This window comes from Labrus mixtus, chromosome 11, assembly GCF_963584025.1.
Source record: "Labrus mixtus chromosome 11, fLabMix1.1, whole genome shotgun sequence".
Classification (NCBI taxonomy): domain Eukaryota; kingdom Metazoa; phylum Chordata; class Actinopteri; order Labriformes; family Labridae; genus Labrus; species Labrus mixtus.
In genome coordinates this window covers 25,054,585-25,076,096 of record NC_083622.1, presented here as the reverse complement: position 1 = coordinate 25,076,096, position 21,512 = coordinate 25,054,585, and the positions used below count along the sequence as shown (strand labels likewise).

The 21,512-nt window shown below is 38.3% G+C and overlaps 1 protein-coding gene across 1 annotated transcript in view; it reads left to right on the top strand.

The window, feature by feature from the left end:
• The window catches only part of LOC132984272 (CUB and sushi domain-containing protein 3-like), a 226,300-nt gene extending 205,436 nt beyond the window's left edge, over nucleotides 1-20,864 (top strand). Inside the window, exons 61-70 of the mRNA XM_061051035.1 lie at nucleotides 1,620-1,793; nucleotides 2,547-2,620; nucleotides 3,853-3,964; nucleotides 11,492-11,671; nucleotides 12,152-12,217; nucleotides 14,801-14,959; nucleotides 15,346-15,458; nucleotides 16,238-16,325; nucleotides 17,481-17,622; nucleotides 18,352-20,864. Coding sequence (XP_060907018.1) covers nucleotides 1,620-1,793; nucleotides 2,547-2,620; nucleotides 3,853-3,964; nucleotides 11,492-11,671; nucleotides 12,152-12,217; nucleotides 14,801-14,959; nucleotides 15,346-15,458; nucleotides 16,238-16,325; nucleotides 17,481-17,622; nucleotides 18,352-18,511 — 1,268 coding nt within the window. The 3' untranslated portion in view covers nucleotides 18,512-20,864. The remainder of the gene's footprint in view (nucleotides 1-1,619; nucleotides 1,794-2,546; nucleotides 2,621-3,852; nucleotides 3,965-11,491; nucleotides 11,672-12,151; nucleotides 12,218-14,800; nucleotides 14,960-15,345; nucleotides 15,459-16,237; nucleotides 16,326-17,480; nucleotides 17,623-18,351) is intronic.
• The last annotated feature ends 648 nt before the right edge of the window (nucleotides 20,865-21,512 follow it).

The window sequence follows — 21,512 nt, the reverse complement described above, 5'->3', positions numbered from 1 at the left end:
AACAGTACATTATTTCCCTGCGGCTTGAGGCTTATGACTGATGTGCATGTCACCTGTTTGGCTGTCATTGTCATCCCTCTAAAAAAAAGCCATCTGAATACTAAGTCTTACAAAGTCATTTGAAAAGTGACTAGAGATCTAGCCCGACATTTGCATCTTTATTTGTTGTCCTATCAAACACAATCAAGCTATTGGTACTGCAGGGTTGAAAGTCACAATGTATGGTTTTCAGATGGGACCTACAGTATAGACAAACATATTTTCCAGACGAAGATATGTCTTTGAATAAAAAGGATTTGTTTCTGAGATAACAGTATTTGCGGTAATGACTTTATTCAGCCATTCCTGCATGGGCTGGATTCTAATCTCCTCTTTGACTAGATATCCATTCTGTCAGGATTGGCTGTTGGAAGCCCCTGATGGTTCCTGACTTGTAGGAGGAGAGCAAGCTAGAACTTATCTCTGTCTGCAGACCCTCCACGCAGCAGCACATGTCAGGTCTGGAGAAGCAGCCTGCCTGATTATTGGCTTGATCCCACAGTGCTCTGGCTGCGTGACTCAATGCTGTTACTGTAGCATCGCCTGTGCTCTCTCACACATGGAGCATTTTTGAACCTCCCACGGCTAATAAGTGACTTTTACTCTCCAGCGTTCTTATAGTGGAATGATGGGTGTATATACATTAAGGATAGATAGAATTGTACATTGGCATACTTTTCAATGGCTCACTACTTTTTCCATCAAGCCCACTGAGACCAAATTATTCCAGTCAATTTGAATTGATGAATATAAGTAGTAAATTGAAAGAGGGAGCAGTGAAAATCCAAAGAGTTTCATCTGCTGAGGCTGAGGCTGGAGTCCCATTAAAAAGGCGATATCATACAAGAGCAACAGCGGCAGCAGATGGCTCCAGTTGTTTAAACCTCAAGGCCCTGTCAGAGAATTTAATATTTCACTTGCTAATTATTTTTGATCTAAACTTGAGTGCCGTGACCCCCCCAACTCTCTTTTTGCTGCCAAGATGAATCCTCACATACCTACTTCAACTACTCTCCAGTAAGGTTGATTGCTAGAAACAAAAAAGTGTTTAGACAGAGCAATTCATACTGAGACATCAATGCATCTGCCCACATGCAATACAAAATTGCTTGAGGAATTAGTGCAACAAGTAAAATGTCAGTGCAATTTGAATAATTTCGTCCATGAAGACTTTCCAAATAATGTAGAAAGGCAATCATTTTACAGTAAGTTTCTTAAATTAATCAGAATAAAAAGCACATCAAACGTTAAAGAACACGGCGGAGCTCAAGGCATCAGTGGAAATCACTGCAGGCATTGTTCATCATGGTTTGATCTTGTAAGAGTACTGCAGCGCTTCACACTATTTATTATTTCTGAATTAAATACTGTAGATTCAACTCATTGCTCCCTTCAATTGACTTGCTACTGCCTTGTTTCTTATGTGTAATTAGGTTAAAAGAGATGCATTGTTGAATTGTAAAATGTGCCAGTTTAATCAGTGCTGTTGAACAACTCAGGAAATATGCGAGGCATCTCTTCTGTATTTGTTGGCCATCAGTTTATCATGTCAGCAATAATCCACATTTCTGCCCCTGCAGCCAAATTCTGTGGAGACCCTGGTCTGCCTGCCAAAGGACACAGGGAAGGACGCAGTTTCATCTTCAAGTCTGAGGTGATGTTTGGCTGCATTGCCCCCCACGTGCTGGTCGGATCAACAACACGCATGTGCCAGGACGACGGCACCTGGAGTGGATCTCAACCTCGATGTATAGGTAATCTGGAGATCAATCTGTATGTTCATTCAGATAATCCACATTAGAAATAGGTCAAGGTATACAATTTCAGTCAACTTTAATTCTATACTTTGCAATTACGTTATTGATCACAATTTATTTTTACTGATCATGACATTTGAGGGGAGGGTTAGGGGTTACCTAGGAATTAGGATGGAAATGTTTTGGGTGTATGCCAGGTATTTCTGCTGTCTATGAAAGAAAAACACAGAGCATTTTATTAAACTAATCTTGTGAATTTTTATTCTCTGGTGGTTCTATTGAGCAGCTTATCATAAATAACTAAACACTGTTGAAGGTGAACTACAATCAGTGGATTGTCATCTGGCACGAATGCAAAACTAATTCACAAGAATGAAATACATTATTTATATTGTTACCTCAGGGGTGGTTTTTATATTTGCAGCAGAGTGTTGCTGAAAATATTAATGGCCCAAGAAACGTGTTATCAAATGGATATGTCTCTCTGTCTCAGCAATGATTAAAAGTCTCATAAGTCTATATTTAATACAATATTTAAAAAGCCAAGGAATTCATAGTCAAAGAAACTAAAGATGTCAGGGTAATTCTGCTCATGTTTGCATGTGGCTTCAGTAATTGTCCTCTGGTACATGGTACACCAGAGAGAAATTGCTTCGTCATTATCAGTGATTGCCCCTCTGTCATGTTCTCTCTTTTTTTTTGCTCGTCTGCAATTCCCCTGCTCATCATGACAATGATTTCTTGTTCCAGAGCCCACAAGGACTTCTTGTGAAAACCCAGGGACACCTGCCCACGGCTTCATGAATTACACTACAGGCTTTAAGGTAAAATGAGGAAAAACCTGTAATGGACATTTTTTAAATGGATGGTGCTATGCTCCCTATCTGAGAGGAATGTGTGCCAGAGAATATATATCAAACAGGACTGATGAAATTACCTTTCTAGTTGGAGGAAGGTTTATTTAAACTATCACAACATATCTGATTTAATATGGACTTGATTATCCTGAACTACTGTATATACTGTACTATGATATACTCCACTAACATGATTCCATTCTTCAACAAATCTCCAAGTGATCGATATTTGAAGCAGCCTGTCTGTTGTCCCTCAGAGGCAGAGGTAGATATGTGTAAACACAAAGCATCTCTACCGGGTTACCTGTATATGGTCTTCTTTGAAATGGAAAGTTACCAATGAATGTCCCAGGTAGAATCATTATTTATTCCTTTGGATGATGTTATGTGTGTGCAAGAGCTACTGTATGCGGTGACGCGGGTTTGTATCCATCGCAGGCGGTTGCACAGAGGAAAAGCATCTGAATTGTTCTACGATTATGTATGTGAATAGACATTGTTCCTGTATAGATCGAAAGTAATGTGCAATGTTTGCTATTCAAGCGTGTTTAAATGGAGCATTGCTGAAATGCATCAGACATAAAGTATGTTGATATCATGATCGTTGGTGTGCTCAGTAGCTCCCTTGAGATGCTTTCAGCCAGTGTTTTCCATTTGATTTCTTCCCTGTTGCTTTTAAAGTGTCACTTTCAAGTTAAGTGCAAACAATTTTTCCACAACATTCAGTGGAATTTCTGATATGAAATGTGTCCCACATGAATGCAGAGGCAGCTTATTATGTGGATCAGTGCTTGTAATGGCTGAAGACTTGCATTTTCTGCATTACTGTACAACTTTAAGAATAGGTAACAGCGCCGAATAAGAAAGTTCTGTGACGACAACACTGTGTGGAAACGGTCAACTGGGATGGGATGGTTGCTCAAAATGAGTCATTTATTCAGATAACATTGGACAGTCATATGGCCGAGTCAGCTTCCTCACTTTCTAAAGTCTGTACATCAGTTGAGAACAGGCACATGGGCCATCGCCTCTAGGAATAGCCTCCATCTGCCTCCACACACTACAGTAATCATTAAAAAAGGAAGAAAAAAAAACGTTAATGTGCCGTATTTTCTCAAAGCTCTTTAGATTTGATGCTTGGAGCCTATTGGCATTTGCATCAGCGTATCTCTCTTTGTGTGCTGTCTGTTTGTGGCCAGGTGGGCAGCAGAGTGGATTTTCAGTGCCAACAGGGACACCTACTGCAAGGATCCACCACCAGACTGTGTTTGCCTGATCTTACCTGGACCGGCACCCAGCCTACCTGTATCCGTGAGTGATTGCTCGCCCATGCTCTCTCTGGCTTTAGCTTTCATATCACCCTCTTTGGTTTTTTTTAACTTCCCCTTCTGTCATCTTTTCTCAGTTTTTTCCTACTGCTGGCTTCTCTGAGTTTTTTTAATTTATTTTGTTCAACTCTCCCTCTCCCTCTGTCGGTCTTCCTCCAGTTCAACTTCTCTCATTCACCTATTCCTGCCCTAACTTGTGACCTCTCAGTAGATTGCAGTTTGCACCTCAATCACCCTGCAGCCCCATCATTCTGAGAGAGAGCTGTTGACCGTGATTACTGTCACTGTGTTTGAACCACCTGACCTGTTGACCAACACCAATCTGTGCTGTTTCTCCGAGTCGCTTTCTAAGGTCAAGTCCTTTAAGGTTGTGATGTTATTGAGTTTCCAGTACCATCTCTTTCAGATACAGCATATACACTATATTAGAATATTCAAATCTCGCTTTACTCTGCATTTAGCTACGAACATCCAGTTTATATAGTCAGTGACAGAATTGCTTGATGATGAGGGGATTGGAATTATATTTTATAATCTTGATTTCATGACTACCCCAAGATGTAACATCCACTTGAATGTCTAGGAGACATTGGTGCTGAGAGAGCTCTGCCAGTTCTACTCTGCAGCGAGGCATTATATTTGTGTTTGTGCCTGTGTGTGATTGTGAGAGTGTGTTTAGTAGGAGGACGTTTTAAAGAGATTGTGTAGCCATGAATATGTGCATCATGCTGTCTTTTATTGTGCATACAGTTTATTAGTTTCACTTAGCTAAAACTAAAGTAGCATCTTACGGGATCATTTCTTTAAATCCCACATTCATGAGGGTAATCATGTTCAGTTTTTGTTGTAGACAGGTGTTGATTCATCTTCAAGGTCATTTTAGAGGCTGTAGTTTGTTGCCCTGTTCATTGTATTGCGTTATGCCATGAGGTGTCTCTAATATTTAGACCCCCCTTATTGAAACCAGTGGGGTCCATGTGGGGATGTGTGTAGTTACAGCTCATATATTTATTGATCTCTTAGATTCACTTTTAAAAAGCTGTATACATATAATGCATTGAGTGAATCTACAATCAATATCATTTGCACTCCGAATAGCATGCATTTTACATTCTTACACAAGATTTAACACTAAAATACATGATAGACTTACAATAAGTCATGGAGGTTATTTGTTTATTGATTTATTTTAATGTTTTAAAGATTTACTTTTGGGCTTTTTATGCCTTTTTTTAGAGATAGGACAGTGGATAGAGTTAGAAATCAGGGACGATTGAGTGGGATATGGCATGCAGGGAAAGGAGCCACTGGTTGGAATCGAACCTGGGGTATCAGCTTGTTGGACCATAGCCTCTGTACATGAGGCGCGCACTCTAACCACTAGACTACCAGTGACCCCCTTATTGATTTATTGTATTGATTTGTATTGATACATGTAGATCATACACACTCTCTTCCACTCTGCTTTATGCATGCACCTGTCAAAGTCTGTGAAGGTGATAGCCCTGTCCGGTGAAACACACATTTTCTCAGGGCCAGAAGATAATACCAGTAAACATGATAATTCAACAGAAATGGAAAATGAACCACGAACTTAGGAGATAAACTATAATCTTCGATATTTCATTTCCTTAAAGTCACTTTCAAGTTATCAACAACCAGTTGTCTTGATTCCCCTCTGAGGAAACCTAATGCATATTAATGCAACTTTCATTATTATGGAAATATATGTGAAGAATTGTAGCGTTGCTTTTTGAAAGGTCGAAATAAGACGTTTTTATCAGCCGCATCTTAGCATGCTGCTGGGCAGAGCAGAGACACAAGCTGAGATCAGGAGTCTAATCCGTTCTTCACTGCTGATTGAGCATAGTCAAATGTGCCATGCTACATGTTTAAACATGATGACTGGAGCTCTATAAAAGGTTATGGAAGCCAAGAACTGACGGTCATCAACTGATAACAACAATGTATGTTAACAAACTCTACATAGACATTCAGCCAATTTGACATAACAGTAGTGTATTCTTCTGAACAGGTCGACTATTTTCTGACTGGTGGTGTTATTTTGTATTAGATGCACAAACCTTGTTGGAAGATGTGTTTATTAATGAATACAAAATGTTTAAGATATTTTTATAACAAAAAAGTGAGCTGAGTACAACAATAGATACAATTTTTAAATACCCATGCATACACTTTAGTTCAAATGTCCTGTGCTGGGAGCTTTCTGTATTTTCCTTTATTATGGATTTGTGTACAAAACAGCATCTGTATACTTTCACAGTGGAAAACATAAAATAACATATTTTATACCCATTTCACATCAGCGTGTTTCAAAACTGCCCACTGAGATGGCAGTCTGACAGCCAGTCCAGATTTCATTTAGAAGCAAAATGCTTTGAAGCTTTTAACTTCCCTTACGCACTCGGTTCAGCAGGTGCAGTCTCCACATCGGGTTTGTCTGTCTCTGCTGAGGGTGCAGTGTGTCAGGAGCTGCTCTCTGGCTCTGCTCCATCGCCTGTGGTGGTTTGAAAAATGTATTGATTTTCCTCTGCCCTCGTGCTGTCATTGTTACTGCTGCAACTAAACTAAAGACATGTATCTCTGACGGTCACCGGATAACTAGGAGCCCAAACGTTTATGAATAAAATCTCAATTTGATCCGAAACTTTAACCTTCATTCACCTTTTTTCAACCAGACGCATCAAATCTGATGATGTGTTTAGAAGGAAGCAAAACTATTCTTTAACTTTGTAAAACATAACTACTTTAACTGGCAAGTTGTAGAAACAACAAGTATATAGTTCATTTGTATTTTATTTAAGCACTGATTTCAGCTTAATCTTGTTACTGGTACAAGGAAGAAACCCTCCTTATGTTATGTTATGTTATGTTATGGATAGAGAGAAACGTAAAAAATAAAAAAGGACAAACTTAAAAAACACTGGACAAACCACGGACAAAACTTCTGAGACATACAGAGTCGCATGTAACATGTCAAATGAGTTGTTCTTGCATCAAGCTGGCAGCCTTGAAGTTAAATTCATGAGGAAACATTGTAGCAGATTTATATAACTGCCACTATTTTTAGTTCATGTAAATTTGATAGTAAAGTTATCCATAAATGGAGATCCATAAAAGTTCAACCAAAAGGTTAGTGTGTATTTTTGCTTTGAAATAAAACTATGAATTCATGTTAACTCTGCTGATATAAAACAGTCTTTTATACATTTTTTGCTCATATGGCCCTGAAGATGGACAAACAGAAATAGGGGCCGTCTGGCCCATAATACATAGGGGGGGAAGGTGTGGTTAGGTATATGCATTGAATATGAATACTTTTGTATGGATCCAGCACTCCGTGTCGACCCTCGGTCAAAACAGTAATAAATCCTCTAAAACACCTATCTCAAAGATTAAATGGTCCTCTGTTACTGTGAAGCCCCTAAAATGGATTTACACGTGAAGCCAACCAATCTTGTTCTGCTGCTGAAAGCAAAAACCTGAAGGGATTATCAACACAGCACTCCATGTAATGGATGCAATGGACAAGTCACGTTTAATTTAACTGAAGCTCAGTCATGTTACCTTTCTATCTGAATAAGGTTTGTGCTTATAGGTACATTACACATATCAAACCCACACATTTCAGTCCAGCTCATTTTAATGTATTGAAGCTCAAAAATTAACAGTGTTGTGCCTCAGTGCATAAACATTTGAAATTCTGAGCATGGTGACATTACATTAAGTATAACGAGTTCAGGAGGTTTTTGGTTGAGCCTGAGTTTAGAATAAAAGACTACCAGTGTTAACACTGTGTAAGTTACCAAACTAAATTCATGACGAGTAAAGAAAAGAAAAGAAGAAGACAGTGTTACAATTAAAAAGTTAACTTTGTGCTCCTTATTGTGCCCTTGCTGTTTCTGTCTGTAGCTGGCTGACCTCCATCAGCAGGGCTGTCTCTGTTTGTCTGCCTCTATCTGTCTCTATCTGTCTGGGGCCTTAACTAATGTAGTCTGTCTCTATCAGAGATACCAAGTTGAACTAAGAACACTACATGTTGTTGTGTGACAGAAGAAGCCAATGTGTCTTTTGAGGCCTGATGTAATCTCAAGAGAAAAACCCGTTGTGCTGTTTGAAGTGTAAATAAACACGGTACTGTCAACGGAACTTGATGAAGGATATGACATGTCTTTGATACAACAATTCATTGGCCTTGTAAGTGTCTTCTGCATTCATGGTCTACAAACTCGACAACCACTCTGGACATGGGCTGACAGTTTGTCATTTTAAATGGGTTGCATAGACTGGTGCTCAGGAAGCAAGGAGGCGGTTGACTGAATAATTTAATTATTTATTATTTATTTATTTCAGTCCCAAGACTTTCTAGCTACTACTTACTCTACAAATCAGTTTTTCTGGTACCTAACACGTTACATTACCTCAAGGACGATTTATCAACTACTACAAAAAAAACCTCTTATTTACTGATCGCCCGTGTTTCACTGGCTATAAAACGAGTTCACTGCTGGATTTAAGCATGCAACTCTAACCTTCATGCACCTGTTTACATTCAAAGCTTTTACTTATTTATTTACTTAAGAGGTGCAAATAGTTGTCAGTAAAGAAATTGAAGTACTGAGTCAACTTCTGTGCTGAAGTAACAGTGAAAAGTAGAAGATCTGATGTGTGCGAACAGTATGAAGGTAAAAGTAGCCATTGACATTTCTACTGGCTGATTCTATGCAAACTGGACCTCACCTCATATTTGTGAGAATATCACACGTAATGATGTCTTACTTCAAATAAAAAAAAAGAACAATGAACATTTAATCTGTTCCATGTTGAAATGTCTTGCTACTCTGAATCTGTTAGATGGCTGGTTAACTTTCATGTCTCTCGATCTTCTGTGTTGGATTCAGATATCTCGCTTACTAGACATCCTTTTACATGCTTGATCAATGGAATAACCAAGAGACACGCCAATAAATGATGAATTATTTTATTATTTTCCCTTCCATTTAGGGAAATAAATGGTTTTAATTTTGAGAAGGCAGTGTGTCGTAATGCAAAAATATAAATGATGGATAATACCTCTTCAGAGAATTGAGCTACATTTAGCTTTAAACTCACTTTACTTTTACTTTACTAAACTTTATCCTTTATTTCAGGCCCATATGTCCATATCAGCATAAAAAAGCATAACCTTAATACAATGAGAAAAGGATAGTTCACATGCTCACAGTAATCAAAGGAATACATTGTGTCACTTAAGTGTGGGCTGCGTAAACACCGATATGATTTCATTTTTTTAATCAAACAATCAAAACATAAATTTGTACATAAAATTCTCAGTACAGCTACAGCATGAAACCTGGGAACATTATTAGTAATGAACATATGACCTGCACTCACCCATCTTGGAAATTTGAGGGAAGATCCTTAATGCATCAATATATATCCCGTGCAACTTTGTCATCTTAGCTTTACTGTAATTGCACCACAGGTGAGCAGTATAATGTGGAGTACAGTAAACTCTCTTTTTTAACACACCACGCACAATGGAAAACTGCCTACATTAGCTTGTGCATACAGTTTGCATTCCTGATAATGTATCCCATATATTTGACTTTGTCGACCACACTAAGGGCTTTATCAGAGTTAAAGGAGGAAAATGTTGCTTCTGATCATCTTTGGTTTTTATTATCATTATGACTCTTTCTACCTTCAATCTTAATGTCATATTGTAGCAGACTCTGAGAAGTTGTTGTAGGCCAGCATATAGTGTGACAAGATGGCTAAGTCATCAGCATATATCAGATGTTTATGAAGTCTATCTCCCACCACACATTCAGTCTTCAGAGATCGTCAATACACTAATTAAACAGGAGAGGTGTCAGAATTCCACCCTGACCCATTAGTCACTGAGAAGGGTGCCGCTACTCCTACCCCTCATAATGCAATATTCTCATCAGTTAACGGTACCCCTCGGGTTTGTAATTTAATAAACAATGTAGCATGATTCATTGACAGCTTTGAATGCACCTAGGAAATCCATACATATTGTGAGAGGAAATTTAAAAAATGATAACTTGAACTGTGTTCAAATGTAGGGCTAAAACTAAAAGGTTTGTCAAAATGCTGGAAAATGGAGTACAGATACACGACTCCTTTAAGAAGAGGAATAAAGTATCTCTTTGTTACGTCCCACCTCTGACGTACTCAGATGGAGAACAACCAACCTTGATCTTTTCTAAAGCCCAGAAACTGGGTTTCATCCTGGCATCGTTTGCCGCCTTATTGCCTCTAATGCCATTAAGACACCATGAAGGACCCATTTGGAGCTTTGACTCAGTCGCAGCTGTCTCCCATTTGACATCTGGCAACATATTTTTTCATTCACAAGCTGAAAATAATTTAGCTATTTTCACATTATTGTTGACGCCTCAGAGCCTGAATGTTCAACCCCTCTGTGTTTTGGTGGTGCGAAGTGATTTGCATAATATTTTGTTTTGTTGGGTTTGTTGATGTGAAAAATTAGACTAAGTATACTCAACCCACTCATGAGCGAATGAACATATTTAATATGTTCTATAAGCAGAGGGTGTTTTGGCAACAGAGCAGTAACAGCTTTTGTCTCAAGTTTCTGATTCAGCAAAAGCTTTTCAGCGCTGTCTGAGATTAGCATGTCACTACCTTTCTGCTTTCTGAGACGGAGTAATTTGATAAGCTAAGTAATTCTGAGCCAAGAAGGTCAAAAATGAATCAGAGTCTGGAAAAACTCCAGAGCCAACAAGACATATTTTTTAAATGGTGTTTTTCAGTTAGACCACTTTCTTTGTAAATCACATGAATGAAACTTTGAGCAATGGCAGGCACTTGAAAGCCTTCTATTGAACAACTTTTTCACTCAGCTATGTGCTTCAAGTGTTCACAAGTGACCTTGCAAACTACAGTATATGTTCCTACTCATAACGGGAAAAATAAGATTTACAATGCCATCACTCAAGCAATGCTTTGCAAGGCCGCTGGTGAGTTTAGTCTACTTGGTCCCAACCATGAAGATTATGAGTAGTTTTCAAATTGCTGCTTAAATGCAAACCAAGGATGTGGGTTAATGCTTTATAATTACGCAAACAGTAATTATTTGATTTAAATTCAGTTCTCATTTTGAAAGCATATTCGCCTTAATTTGAGCAGTGTATCTCCCAAACCACAGGTTGCCATTTTTATATTAGAAAGAAACCAGACATACTAAAGTATCAACATGCTCCCTAATAGCTGCCCAGACTCAGTTAAATTTTAAAATCTGTGTGCTTCCTTTTCCTATCCTCTTTCTCTGACCTCCCCAACCTCTCCATTTCTCTCCCCCAAGTGAGTGCTTAATTATCTCCCTGTGTATCTGTTCTTGCTCTTGTGTGTATTTGTCTCCCCATGTGTGTGTGTGTGTGTGTGTGTGTGTAGATAGATGTGTTTGTACTAATGTGTCTGCCCTCTGCTTCCTCTTCAGCTCATTCCTGCAAGCAGCCGCGGAGCCCGGCCAACGCCGACGTCGTGGGTCTAGACCTGCCCTCCTACGGTTACACTCTGGTGTACACCTGTCAGCCAGGCTATTTCCTCTCCGGGGGCTCAGAGCATCGGGTCTGCCGCTCTGACGCTAGCTGGACTGGCAAGGTGCCTGTCTGCAGAGGTATGTGGTTGGCAGAGGTGTGGGGGCAGATGATAGAGTTGGCAGAAGGAGTAAAAGTAAAAATGACTGAGGGGAGATTTGTAGGTGTGTAAAGGTGGAGGGTAGAGGGGTTACAGGAGTGTAACCATGTGTGAATACCCTATGCACTTCAAAATCTGTCTTCTGTGACATTTGCTCAACTATTCCCTGATAGTTAAGTTAATCAAATATAATGAGACACTGTGGTTTCTGTGATGTTCCCAGTAGACACACCTTGTCGATGTGCTGTCAGCTAATTGCAACATGCCCGGTTAGATTCTCTTTTAGTGTGTGCTGATTTCTCAGAGTTTGCATGAACTGTGTCACCAGAGATCTTTACAAATAGAGGGAAGGTTTAATGCAGCAGGCATGTTGCAAATACTTCTCCAACATCCTACAAGTGTGAAGCCTTGCTGTCTATCACTACATCTTTGTGACATACATATTTATGTTCTTCTGCAGTCGGTTCCAAATCACATGAGAAAACTGTCAAACCTGTACCAGGGACACCAAGCCCAAAAATAAATGGTGAGTTTTGAACTTGCACAAGATGTGGAAGGAGAATTAGCATAAAACCAGCTGAGTGTCATTTGCATGAAATACTGCATGTTCTGTTACCTCTCTTTTAAAGTGTCAACTTTATCTGTTGTAAAAAGTCTAAATGTTTAAAAGAGAATTGAATGTAACAGCAGATGATTAAAAATGGTAAACTATAAGTGCAATTGGGTAATTACTGTTATTACATAATAGGGCTGTCAAATTATACATTTTTAAAATTGCAATTCATCGCTGAATTTCAATAGTTAACCATGATTAATCAAATTTTTTATTGTATGTTTGAAATTCCATCAATCACATTTCAAATGTATGCTTTTATTTTGCATAAGCTACATTTAATTCACGAAATGTTTGGATTGAACCTGCTTTTATTTTTAAATAAAATACAGAACTTCCAGTGGATCAAAAATTACAACATTAACTTACCGTAACCATGTGAAAAGGAATGAAAAGGAACAGTAAAAAAGTTGAATGTCATGAGGTGGATAGTACTTTTGACTTGTTTGAGAGTTTTTTTTAAGTGAAATGAGGCATTCAAGGGCACTACATTGTCGGTTATTTCCATCACTCTAGCTGCAGGAAGATGCTATGGTGGATTAACTACGGAACACTGAAAAGGACAAAATTGCATTGTATTAATGTGATTAAAAATAATTAAGGCATTCATTATTTTAGATTTTAAAGTTCATTGAGGTTACCTGGTTGTGCCTGTTGGCTTATGTCCATTTTTACACAACCCTTCTTTTGGGTCAGAGTACCACAAGATCTGACAATTAATGACTGACCTTCAAGCCCCCCTCAGGATAAATTCTAATACCTTTAATGATTCTCTAACTTTTCATATAGTGTCATTGTCAGGTCCATTTTTTATTTACCCCCTATTTTATTCTTTTTTTTATTACAATGAATAAATATTTATTTCCAAATGCTGGAAAAATAAATGGCTTACTATTCAACTGTACTTTATGCATTTGACTTCTTAGCAACTGTCCGTCTGTCATGCTGATCTAAGATGGTTAGAATGGTAACTTGTTGCATGAGAGCAATGTCATTGTGAACAAGTTAGCATGCTAACATTGGTAAGCTCATCGTACCTCTACACACTAAAGTGAAGAACAGCTCACAGAGCAGCTAGCATGGTTGTAGACTGTAAATCCAGTCAGTGGAACAAGTAATAGCATGGCTTCTTCATTATATGTCTAAGATCAACAAGTACATTCTACTTTACTACTGCCATTTAGAGCAGTATTCTTCCTGTATACAGGTAAATGTATAGGTGTATACTTGGGGGTGCACATGAACAATAAACTGGACTGGAAGCACCACACAGAGGCTGTCTACAAGAAGGGTCAGAGCAGACTCTACTTCTTGAGGAAGCTTAGGTCTTTTAATGTGTGTAGCAAAATGTTATCCATGTTTTATCAGACTGTTGTGGCAAGTGCCATTTTCTTTCATCAGGGCTTGTGACTCGCTTAACAAGCTGATTAGGAGGGCTGGCTCTGTGCTGGGGACTGCTGTGGAGCCCCTGGAGGTGGTGATGGGGAGAAGGATGATACAGAAACTGTTGAACATTATGGACAATAACATACATCCCTTACACAATCTCGTGTGTGAACAAAAGAGTGTTTTTAGTGGGAGGCTACAGCAGCTAAGCTGCAAAAAGGACAGATTTAAAAATACTTTTTTACCTACTGCAATTGCACTTTATAACGACTCCCCTTTAAGTAAGGACAGAAGACATTTAAACTTTTAAACTTTAGCCTGAGTTGCATATATCATATATCAAACTGTGTTGTGGGCTCATGTTTTTTTGTATGGGTGGGATATGTATGTATATATGTGTTGTGTGTTGGTATGTATGCTGGCTGCTGGAACACCTACATTTCCCTGCTGGGATGAATAAAGTATATCTCATCTTATCTTAACTAAGTGTTCGCTGAAAACAGTCTAAATTAAGAGAGCAAGAAGCTAACAAGCTCAGTGAGTCGCAAAATAATAACACCTAACTCCCCTTTCCACCTCTAAAACATTCACATGTCGTGCCAACGAGAACAGAAAAGGATGTAGTAAAAACATGGTAATTATTCTAATTGTTGTCAGGTTTAGTTCAGGTACTTGCTACAGACAGTCACCTTTTAGTGAACATAATTGACTCGTATTTTCCAAGTCAATAATGATCAGTGGATAATGATGCACTTCAAAAATGCTGCAAAAAGTTTTATCAGTTGAAAATTATCTTAAAAGTCAAGACAAGTTTGCAGGAAGTGCAGAGTTATCTCTCGCAGAATGTACATAATTATCATTAATTGGGATTGTCAAAGCATTTAAGAAGCATGATAATATTCAAATGGGATGAAGAGACTGCTATCAGATGAGTGATACGTTGCTTGCATTTTAAATTGTATTTCCATTTTGCAGTCTGGGTTCAAGTATTCAGCTTTCATTTAAATGTAATAAAACTGGTATTAATTAGTATCTTTATAAAATATACATGTTAGCCACTGTTGGTTAATTGCATGATTTTAAGTGTTTCTTTATCTTTCTCTCCTGAAGTTCCAGACGATGTCTTTGCCCCTGATTTCGTCTGGAAGGGTTCCTACGATTACAAAGGCCAGAAACAGCCAATGACTTTGACGGTCACAAGCTTTAATGCCACGACAGGAAAAGTCAATGTAACTTTAACAGACAGCAGCATGGAGTTTCTGCTCTCTGGTGAGTCATCTGTACATCATCTGTCTTTCACCTCCTCCCCTCTCCTTCTCTCACTACCTGTGTGTGCCACTTCCATTTATTTTGGGGGTGCCTTGTGTCAATCAGTCAATCTCTAAGTGATCTCATGCATGAGAGTGGAAATTAACTATTGGCTTTAAAGACGGATGTATTAGTCTGGGCTGACTGACTAACTGCCCACTCAAGTAGTCACTCATCTCCTCCCCTCCTCCCTCGCTGATTTGTCATCTGTTCTCATCTTGTCTTTTGCTTTTCTTTGTTTTCTCTTCCAACTTTTCTCTGATTCTTTTTATTTTATTTTCCCCTTACTCCCCTCATCTCATTCTTCTCACCACCTCTTATTTTCTCTCTCGTCCTCCACTTTGTAGGAGTTTACAAGCGCCAGGAGGCACGCTTAATGCTGCTGCTGTACCAAATGAGAGCCCTGGCCCACAGCTCTTTGAACAGGATTACTGATGAGACCTGGGCAATGGATGGATTTGTAAGTATACACATGAATTTACAGCAGCTGGCCAATGATGTTTTGAAAGTAACCAAAAACTGTGACTGTCTTTTTCACCCTTCATTTGTTTATTTATTTATCTCTTGTTCAGTCAGACTGACAAGTAGAATATTACATGCAATGGGGCTGAAACTACTCAAGAGCCAAAATAAGCATTCTTTGGACTGAATCAAGACAATGTTTTCTCATTATGAGTTTTTTTATGATCCTACTTACTATGCCAACAGAGGGGAAAAAAACACAATACATGAGAAGAAAGTGTGACAGCCAATGGAGTAGTCATTTCCTGGCTCATTGTCTGTTTTTGTTTCCATGTATTTACATTGGCCGTACATCAGAGGCAATGGGGGGGCCCCTGTAGGATCCACTTGAGCGTTCCTACATTGACAATTTGCTGAATAAGCTCCGACACACACCTGACATCTAAGGGACTTGAAAGAACTGCAGAACAGTTTTTGTTGGTTGAATTGAAGGTCCTCTTCTGAAATAAACTTCACTTAATAATAATGTGTGACAGGTGACTGCACATTAATGAGCTAATGATATCAGACTCTACTTCCCCCACAGAGAGGTTTCAAACACAAAGGTGTTATTTCTGAATGTAGCATGTGGTGATTATCGTGCATAAAAAACATATACATGTTTTTTTTTATGTGGTGTGGACAAGACATCACGCTCTAAGGTGTCAAGAAAAATATGATCACTGTCATGCAGCACAACACATTGTTTTTAAAGCTGAGTGTAATTATCTCCTCCAGGTTTCAGCTGAGCCTGAGGGGGGCAGCTATGTGTTCCAAGGCTTCATACAGGGTAAAGACTACGGACAGTTTGGACTACAGAGACTTGGTATGTGTCTTTCTATGTGTTCACCGTAAATCACAGTTGAATGTATGCAGGCGTGTGATATGTGACATTACATTTAGTTTGCAAGCTGAGTGTTATCCAATGTGTACATTTACTTAAGTGTAATGAAGACTTGAATCTTAACTTAAAATCACTGTGAAGAGCAAACGAGGGATTCTGTAAGAACACAGAAAATGATTATAGCAGATTTCAAATGATGATTTTTAAAACACGTTTCTTTTTGTTGATGAAAGCGTCTATTGTCATCAAAACTGTGTTTTAATAAATCAATCTTTAATGACAACTTTAATTTATAACTCATTATAAAACCATTTTAAGGCTTATCTAAACTGAAGCAACCTGTGTTCAATTTCAACCTTTGACCCTTTGCTACACGTCATCTCCTCTCTCTCCCCTGCATCTCAAATTTGAATGTATTTAATAAGGACAGTGTGATAAAACACAGTTTTAATATATAACATAGAGTTTAAAGCTATTACTAATTCCCAGCTCTTGTCCCTGGTTGGGCTTTTGAGTAAACAACAATATACAACATCTGTTAACATAAAACCACATAACACTATGCTGTATATTCCTGTCACTCACCTGCTGTCTCCATCCATGCAGAAACTGACCACAATCAACCTATACAAAATGAACTGCATGATGATTTCTTTGTGTTGATAGCAAACACACATTTAAACTGTGTTGTCCCTAATTCCCACAGCCTGCCATCCATCTCTGCTGTCATATAGCATAAAGCAGATTATTCCCTCATCATTACTGTCCCTTATTTCTTTGTGCTCAACATTCCTGTCGTCATCATCTCATGACTGTCTTCAACACGATTATCACAGTCACACTGATCATTATCGGTGTGAGCATTATGGTTGTCTTCTACATCAACTGGCTGCCGCGTCTTTGACTTGTCATCTGTGTGATCATCTTCCTCTCCATTATCATCATCATCATCATCATCATTATCATTATCGTCAACCTCAGATGATACATATCTTTTTATCTTCCTATTTTGTTTCTACGCTGTTTATTTGTGCTATTTTGTATATATGGATATTGTAAAATATGCATTCATAACACATTCTCTATTTTGACTATTTCCCATCGTCTTTGGCTAAATGTAACATTTTTTTGTTCCAGGTTTGAGCGTGAGAGAGAATATTACACTCACTGACCCTGAAACCAATGCCTCCACAAACAGCAGCTCTGTTGCTGTTGCTATCCTAGTGCCTTTCTTTGCCCTCATCTTTGCAGGCCTTGGGTTTTATCTCTACAAACAACGGTATGTACTTAACCCCTGTGGCGTCCATAGTAGCTTAGAACCTAAATGTAGTAGCTGTCATATCAGCATATTGTTAGAAAGAAAGTAGAATGATGCCACATGTATGGGACCCATGTTGATAACTTACCACAGTTTAGAAACAAAAAGTTTTGAGAGAGACTGATTTATGTACCAAAGAAGATTTACATCAAGATGAGGTAGATGGTGCCAGATGGCCCCACATCCACAGCATGCTTTACTGCTGTGAGGTGCATCATTTGAAACAGTAGCTTAATTGTGAGGGACTTCAAAGCATGATGCAATAACAGTGTAGGTGTTACAATCCAAACCACATTACACAGCTGCATAGGTTCGACATTTTTTAATGAACACGACTTTGATGTCATATGTGATGAGCTGTTAAATATGTCCACATACATCTGAGCTGAAAGAATGGAGTAACTTGTGTGTAGACAGGTGGATTTTGTCTTCATTTAAATAAAACACCTCTCAGAACATTTCTTCACTGAGAGCCTGTGACATGCAAATGCTGCTCACATTTTGTAAGATGAAACTGGCATAGGGCTTCTCTGACTGATCTTTTCAACAATAATTACCATTCAGCCTCATTTACCTGCTGCAGCTGTCCACACCAAGATAATGGAAACATGTTTATGGGATTGGAAGGAAGGGAAACCATTTGCGTAACTGTCTCTCAGCTAATATGCAACCTGCATTTGTTTCCTCTAGGAAAACGGATAAAGCTCAGTACACAGGATGTTCTGTCCACGAGAACAACAACGGACAGGCTACGTTCGAGAATCCCATGTACAACACAAACACAAAAGCTGCTGAGGGGAAAGTTGTCCGCTTTGACCCCAATCTCAACACCATCTGCACCATGGTTTGATGTCTACATAGTGCGAGGGAGAAACAGAAGGAGAATACAGAGGGAGAATACAACCTCTCCTTGTTTGCTTAACATGAATATATATAGACATTTCTATTTTTCCTCTTTCTGAAGACATAAAACAGAGACACAGTATTGCTCAGAAATATAAAGCACACTTTTGGCAACATTTACTGCAGTTGCAATCCATCGTATACAGGATCTCAAAGATTAATGAGAGGAAAGGAAGGTCCCACACCTTCCCAGATCTTCCCGTGGTATGGAGAAGAGACGTGTTCTTTACACTCTGTGAGTGTTGGCTTTATGAATAAAATAGCCTCTGGCATATAGATAAAATAGAGTATTTTATGCTCTGAAGTATAAACATAGAGGGGTTACATCACATTGCCAAATGAAAAATGTTACTTCTTCTTTTCAAGAAAGCAGCCCAGATCTAGACCGCTCACTTTTTTGTTTTCTTTGTGTTTTTGTTGTTGTTTTTTGTCTTTTCTTGGAGTTGAGGAGCCTCTTGACTGTGAGCCGATCGATGAAATCTTTAGTCTATTTTCCAAGCAGATGCGTTTTGAGAGAATATGAGAAAGGACGGAAGAAAAGTAACTGCCTTCCTTTGAATAGCATCAGTGCTGTAGACTTTTCCAAGTTATGTGATCAATTATATCTTAACTGGATGGTACCTCATTCTGACGAAATGTACAGCCGGGGATTTAAATACTGAGCCCAAAAAAAAAAGGTTTTCAGTGCTCTTTCAAAAGCCAGGGCTTTTATTGTTACAGTGCAGGTTCTCTGAGAACAATACATTTTCTTCATGAGAGATGTAGTCAACGATGGGGTTCATTATCAGGTTGTATGCAATTTGTTTATGACAGATATGTTCTGTAAGTTCAAATTGTTCTGCAGTTTGTAAGTCTAGTCAGAGGCACACTGAACCTTTTATGGTTAGGTTGGGCTGTACTTACATTATTTATTTTTTCTCAAGTTTGACTGTTTTATGATTGTTTTGTTTTCAGTGATATCATTTTTTGTCCCCAAAACACCAAAATCTAGAGTGAATTAACCCCAACCTTGACCCTGTATATATCATGACTTTCAAAGTAGGATCACCTTGCTTCATTATTTTATGACAAAGTGAAGAATCATTGCACAGTACCTACAGCTGGCCAGGTTTCCCAGAAGTTAATTTAAGCCTGGATGTTGGTAAATCAATATCACATATCGGTAGGTAGTCTAATGAAGGATGAAGCTTGTTGTCTCTTTATTTATTTTTTTGTTTCTAAAAAGAATTGACAAAGTCTACCTTATCCTACTTGTATACCAAGACAGACCAAATGCAACTTCTAAATCATGTCTGGCCCTTGATGAACTGAGCAGTGTTTGTTGATCTTTAATTCTTTTGGGAAACCGTGCCTTAGTCAGTAAATATCTGATTCACACTCCTACTCTGAGGCACCTGATAGATACATGGTCTTGGCCTATTTTATGACACCCACAGTTCCACACAGTTTAATTTTGTTGTTACTGAACCATCAGCTTCTGCCAACAAATGTACAGAAAACATGAACAAATTTGCACACTTAAAACATGAGCCACATGAAGTATTTTACTATCATCTGAGTCCATCCATGTTTCAAAATGAACTTTGACACTGTCATCACATTTCTACATCATTGCAGTGCCTTGAAAATGTATGGGCATATGTTTTTAATGAAGACATACCATTTGTTGCATTAGTGAAAGTGTACATCAGAGTAACTTATCTGCACAGTTAGCAATGGTTTAGCTGAGTGATGTCAGCTCAGATGGTCATATATGAAGAGGTGTGTTTGAAAAGCAGCTCATAGTTTCATACCTGTGCATGTTGGCAAAAAGTGATCCAGTATAGCAATTGCTGCTATAGTACTTTGTACCACTACGTTGATTCCTGTCATTGCTCTTACATTTTGTACATTTATACAGTTTTGATACTTGATGGCATTCTTTGGCAAGATGTCTTGTGTTATCAATATGTAATATATTTTGCGATTTCATATTTCTTATGGAAGAGAAGAGAAAAGCATATGGAAAAATAACTATATATGGAAAGTCAGCCTCACCTCGGACTAGAGTAGAATGCTTTTAAATGTACCACACAATTCTTTTCCTGTTGAAAAACCTGTGTATATGAATATGTACATATAACAAAAGTTTTGTAAAGAGATATATTTTTTATGCAAATAAAGCATTTGTAAGTTATTGAAAATGTTGTGTAAAATTTCACATGTAAATGTCATGTAATATCAAAAATGTTTTGTATTTTTTCTTTATCAGCAATGTATAAATCCTTAATTTATATATAAAATATCAAATAATGACCTTCGATTTTGCTATTCTGATTTATTAAGAGAGAGCTCACAAAAAGTTGTAGCCTTTATTTTGAAAGTCTGCACTCTGCTTCATTATTTGTCAAGGAAGAAAAGTCTGCAGTGAAGACGAGAGCTCGGATTACTCAGTCTGCTGCTTCTTCCTTGTGCACCTTTACAACGTTTTTAATGAGTTTTCCACTTGCTGACCACTGCTCCGTTTAGCCAAAAAAAACCCTGATATTATCTCTGTTCAAAAACACTGTAGATCTTTAGACACTGCCTGAAGAAATGCATGCTGCCCCAAAATCCTTGTTAAGAGCAACACCTGATGTGAGCAGAAATCCGTTCTCCATACTATTTATAAAGAAGTCTCAGCTCATCTCAGCAATCAAACTGCAGCATTGGCTTCCCTTTGTCTCTGCTGTGTCTCATTTAACCTCCCTCTCTCCATCACTGTCACGGGTTACAAATTGCTGAAATTTACTCCAGAAAAGTGGCACAAAATGGGATGACATTTCAATGTTCTTTACTTTGGATGTAGGGGGCATTACAGTTATTGTTTCCTATTCATTATTTTCATGTTGAGAGTGGGCAATTTTGATGAATGGCCATTTTAAGAGGTACAGCTAGTACTGAGAAAATATGACTCCTTATCTACAGGC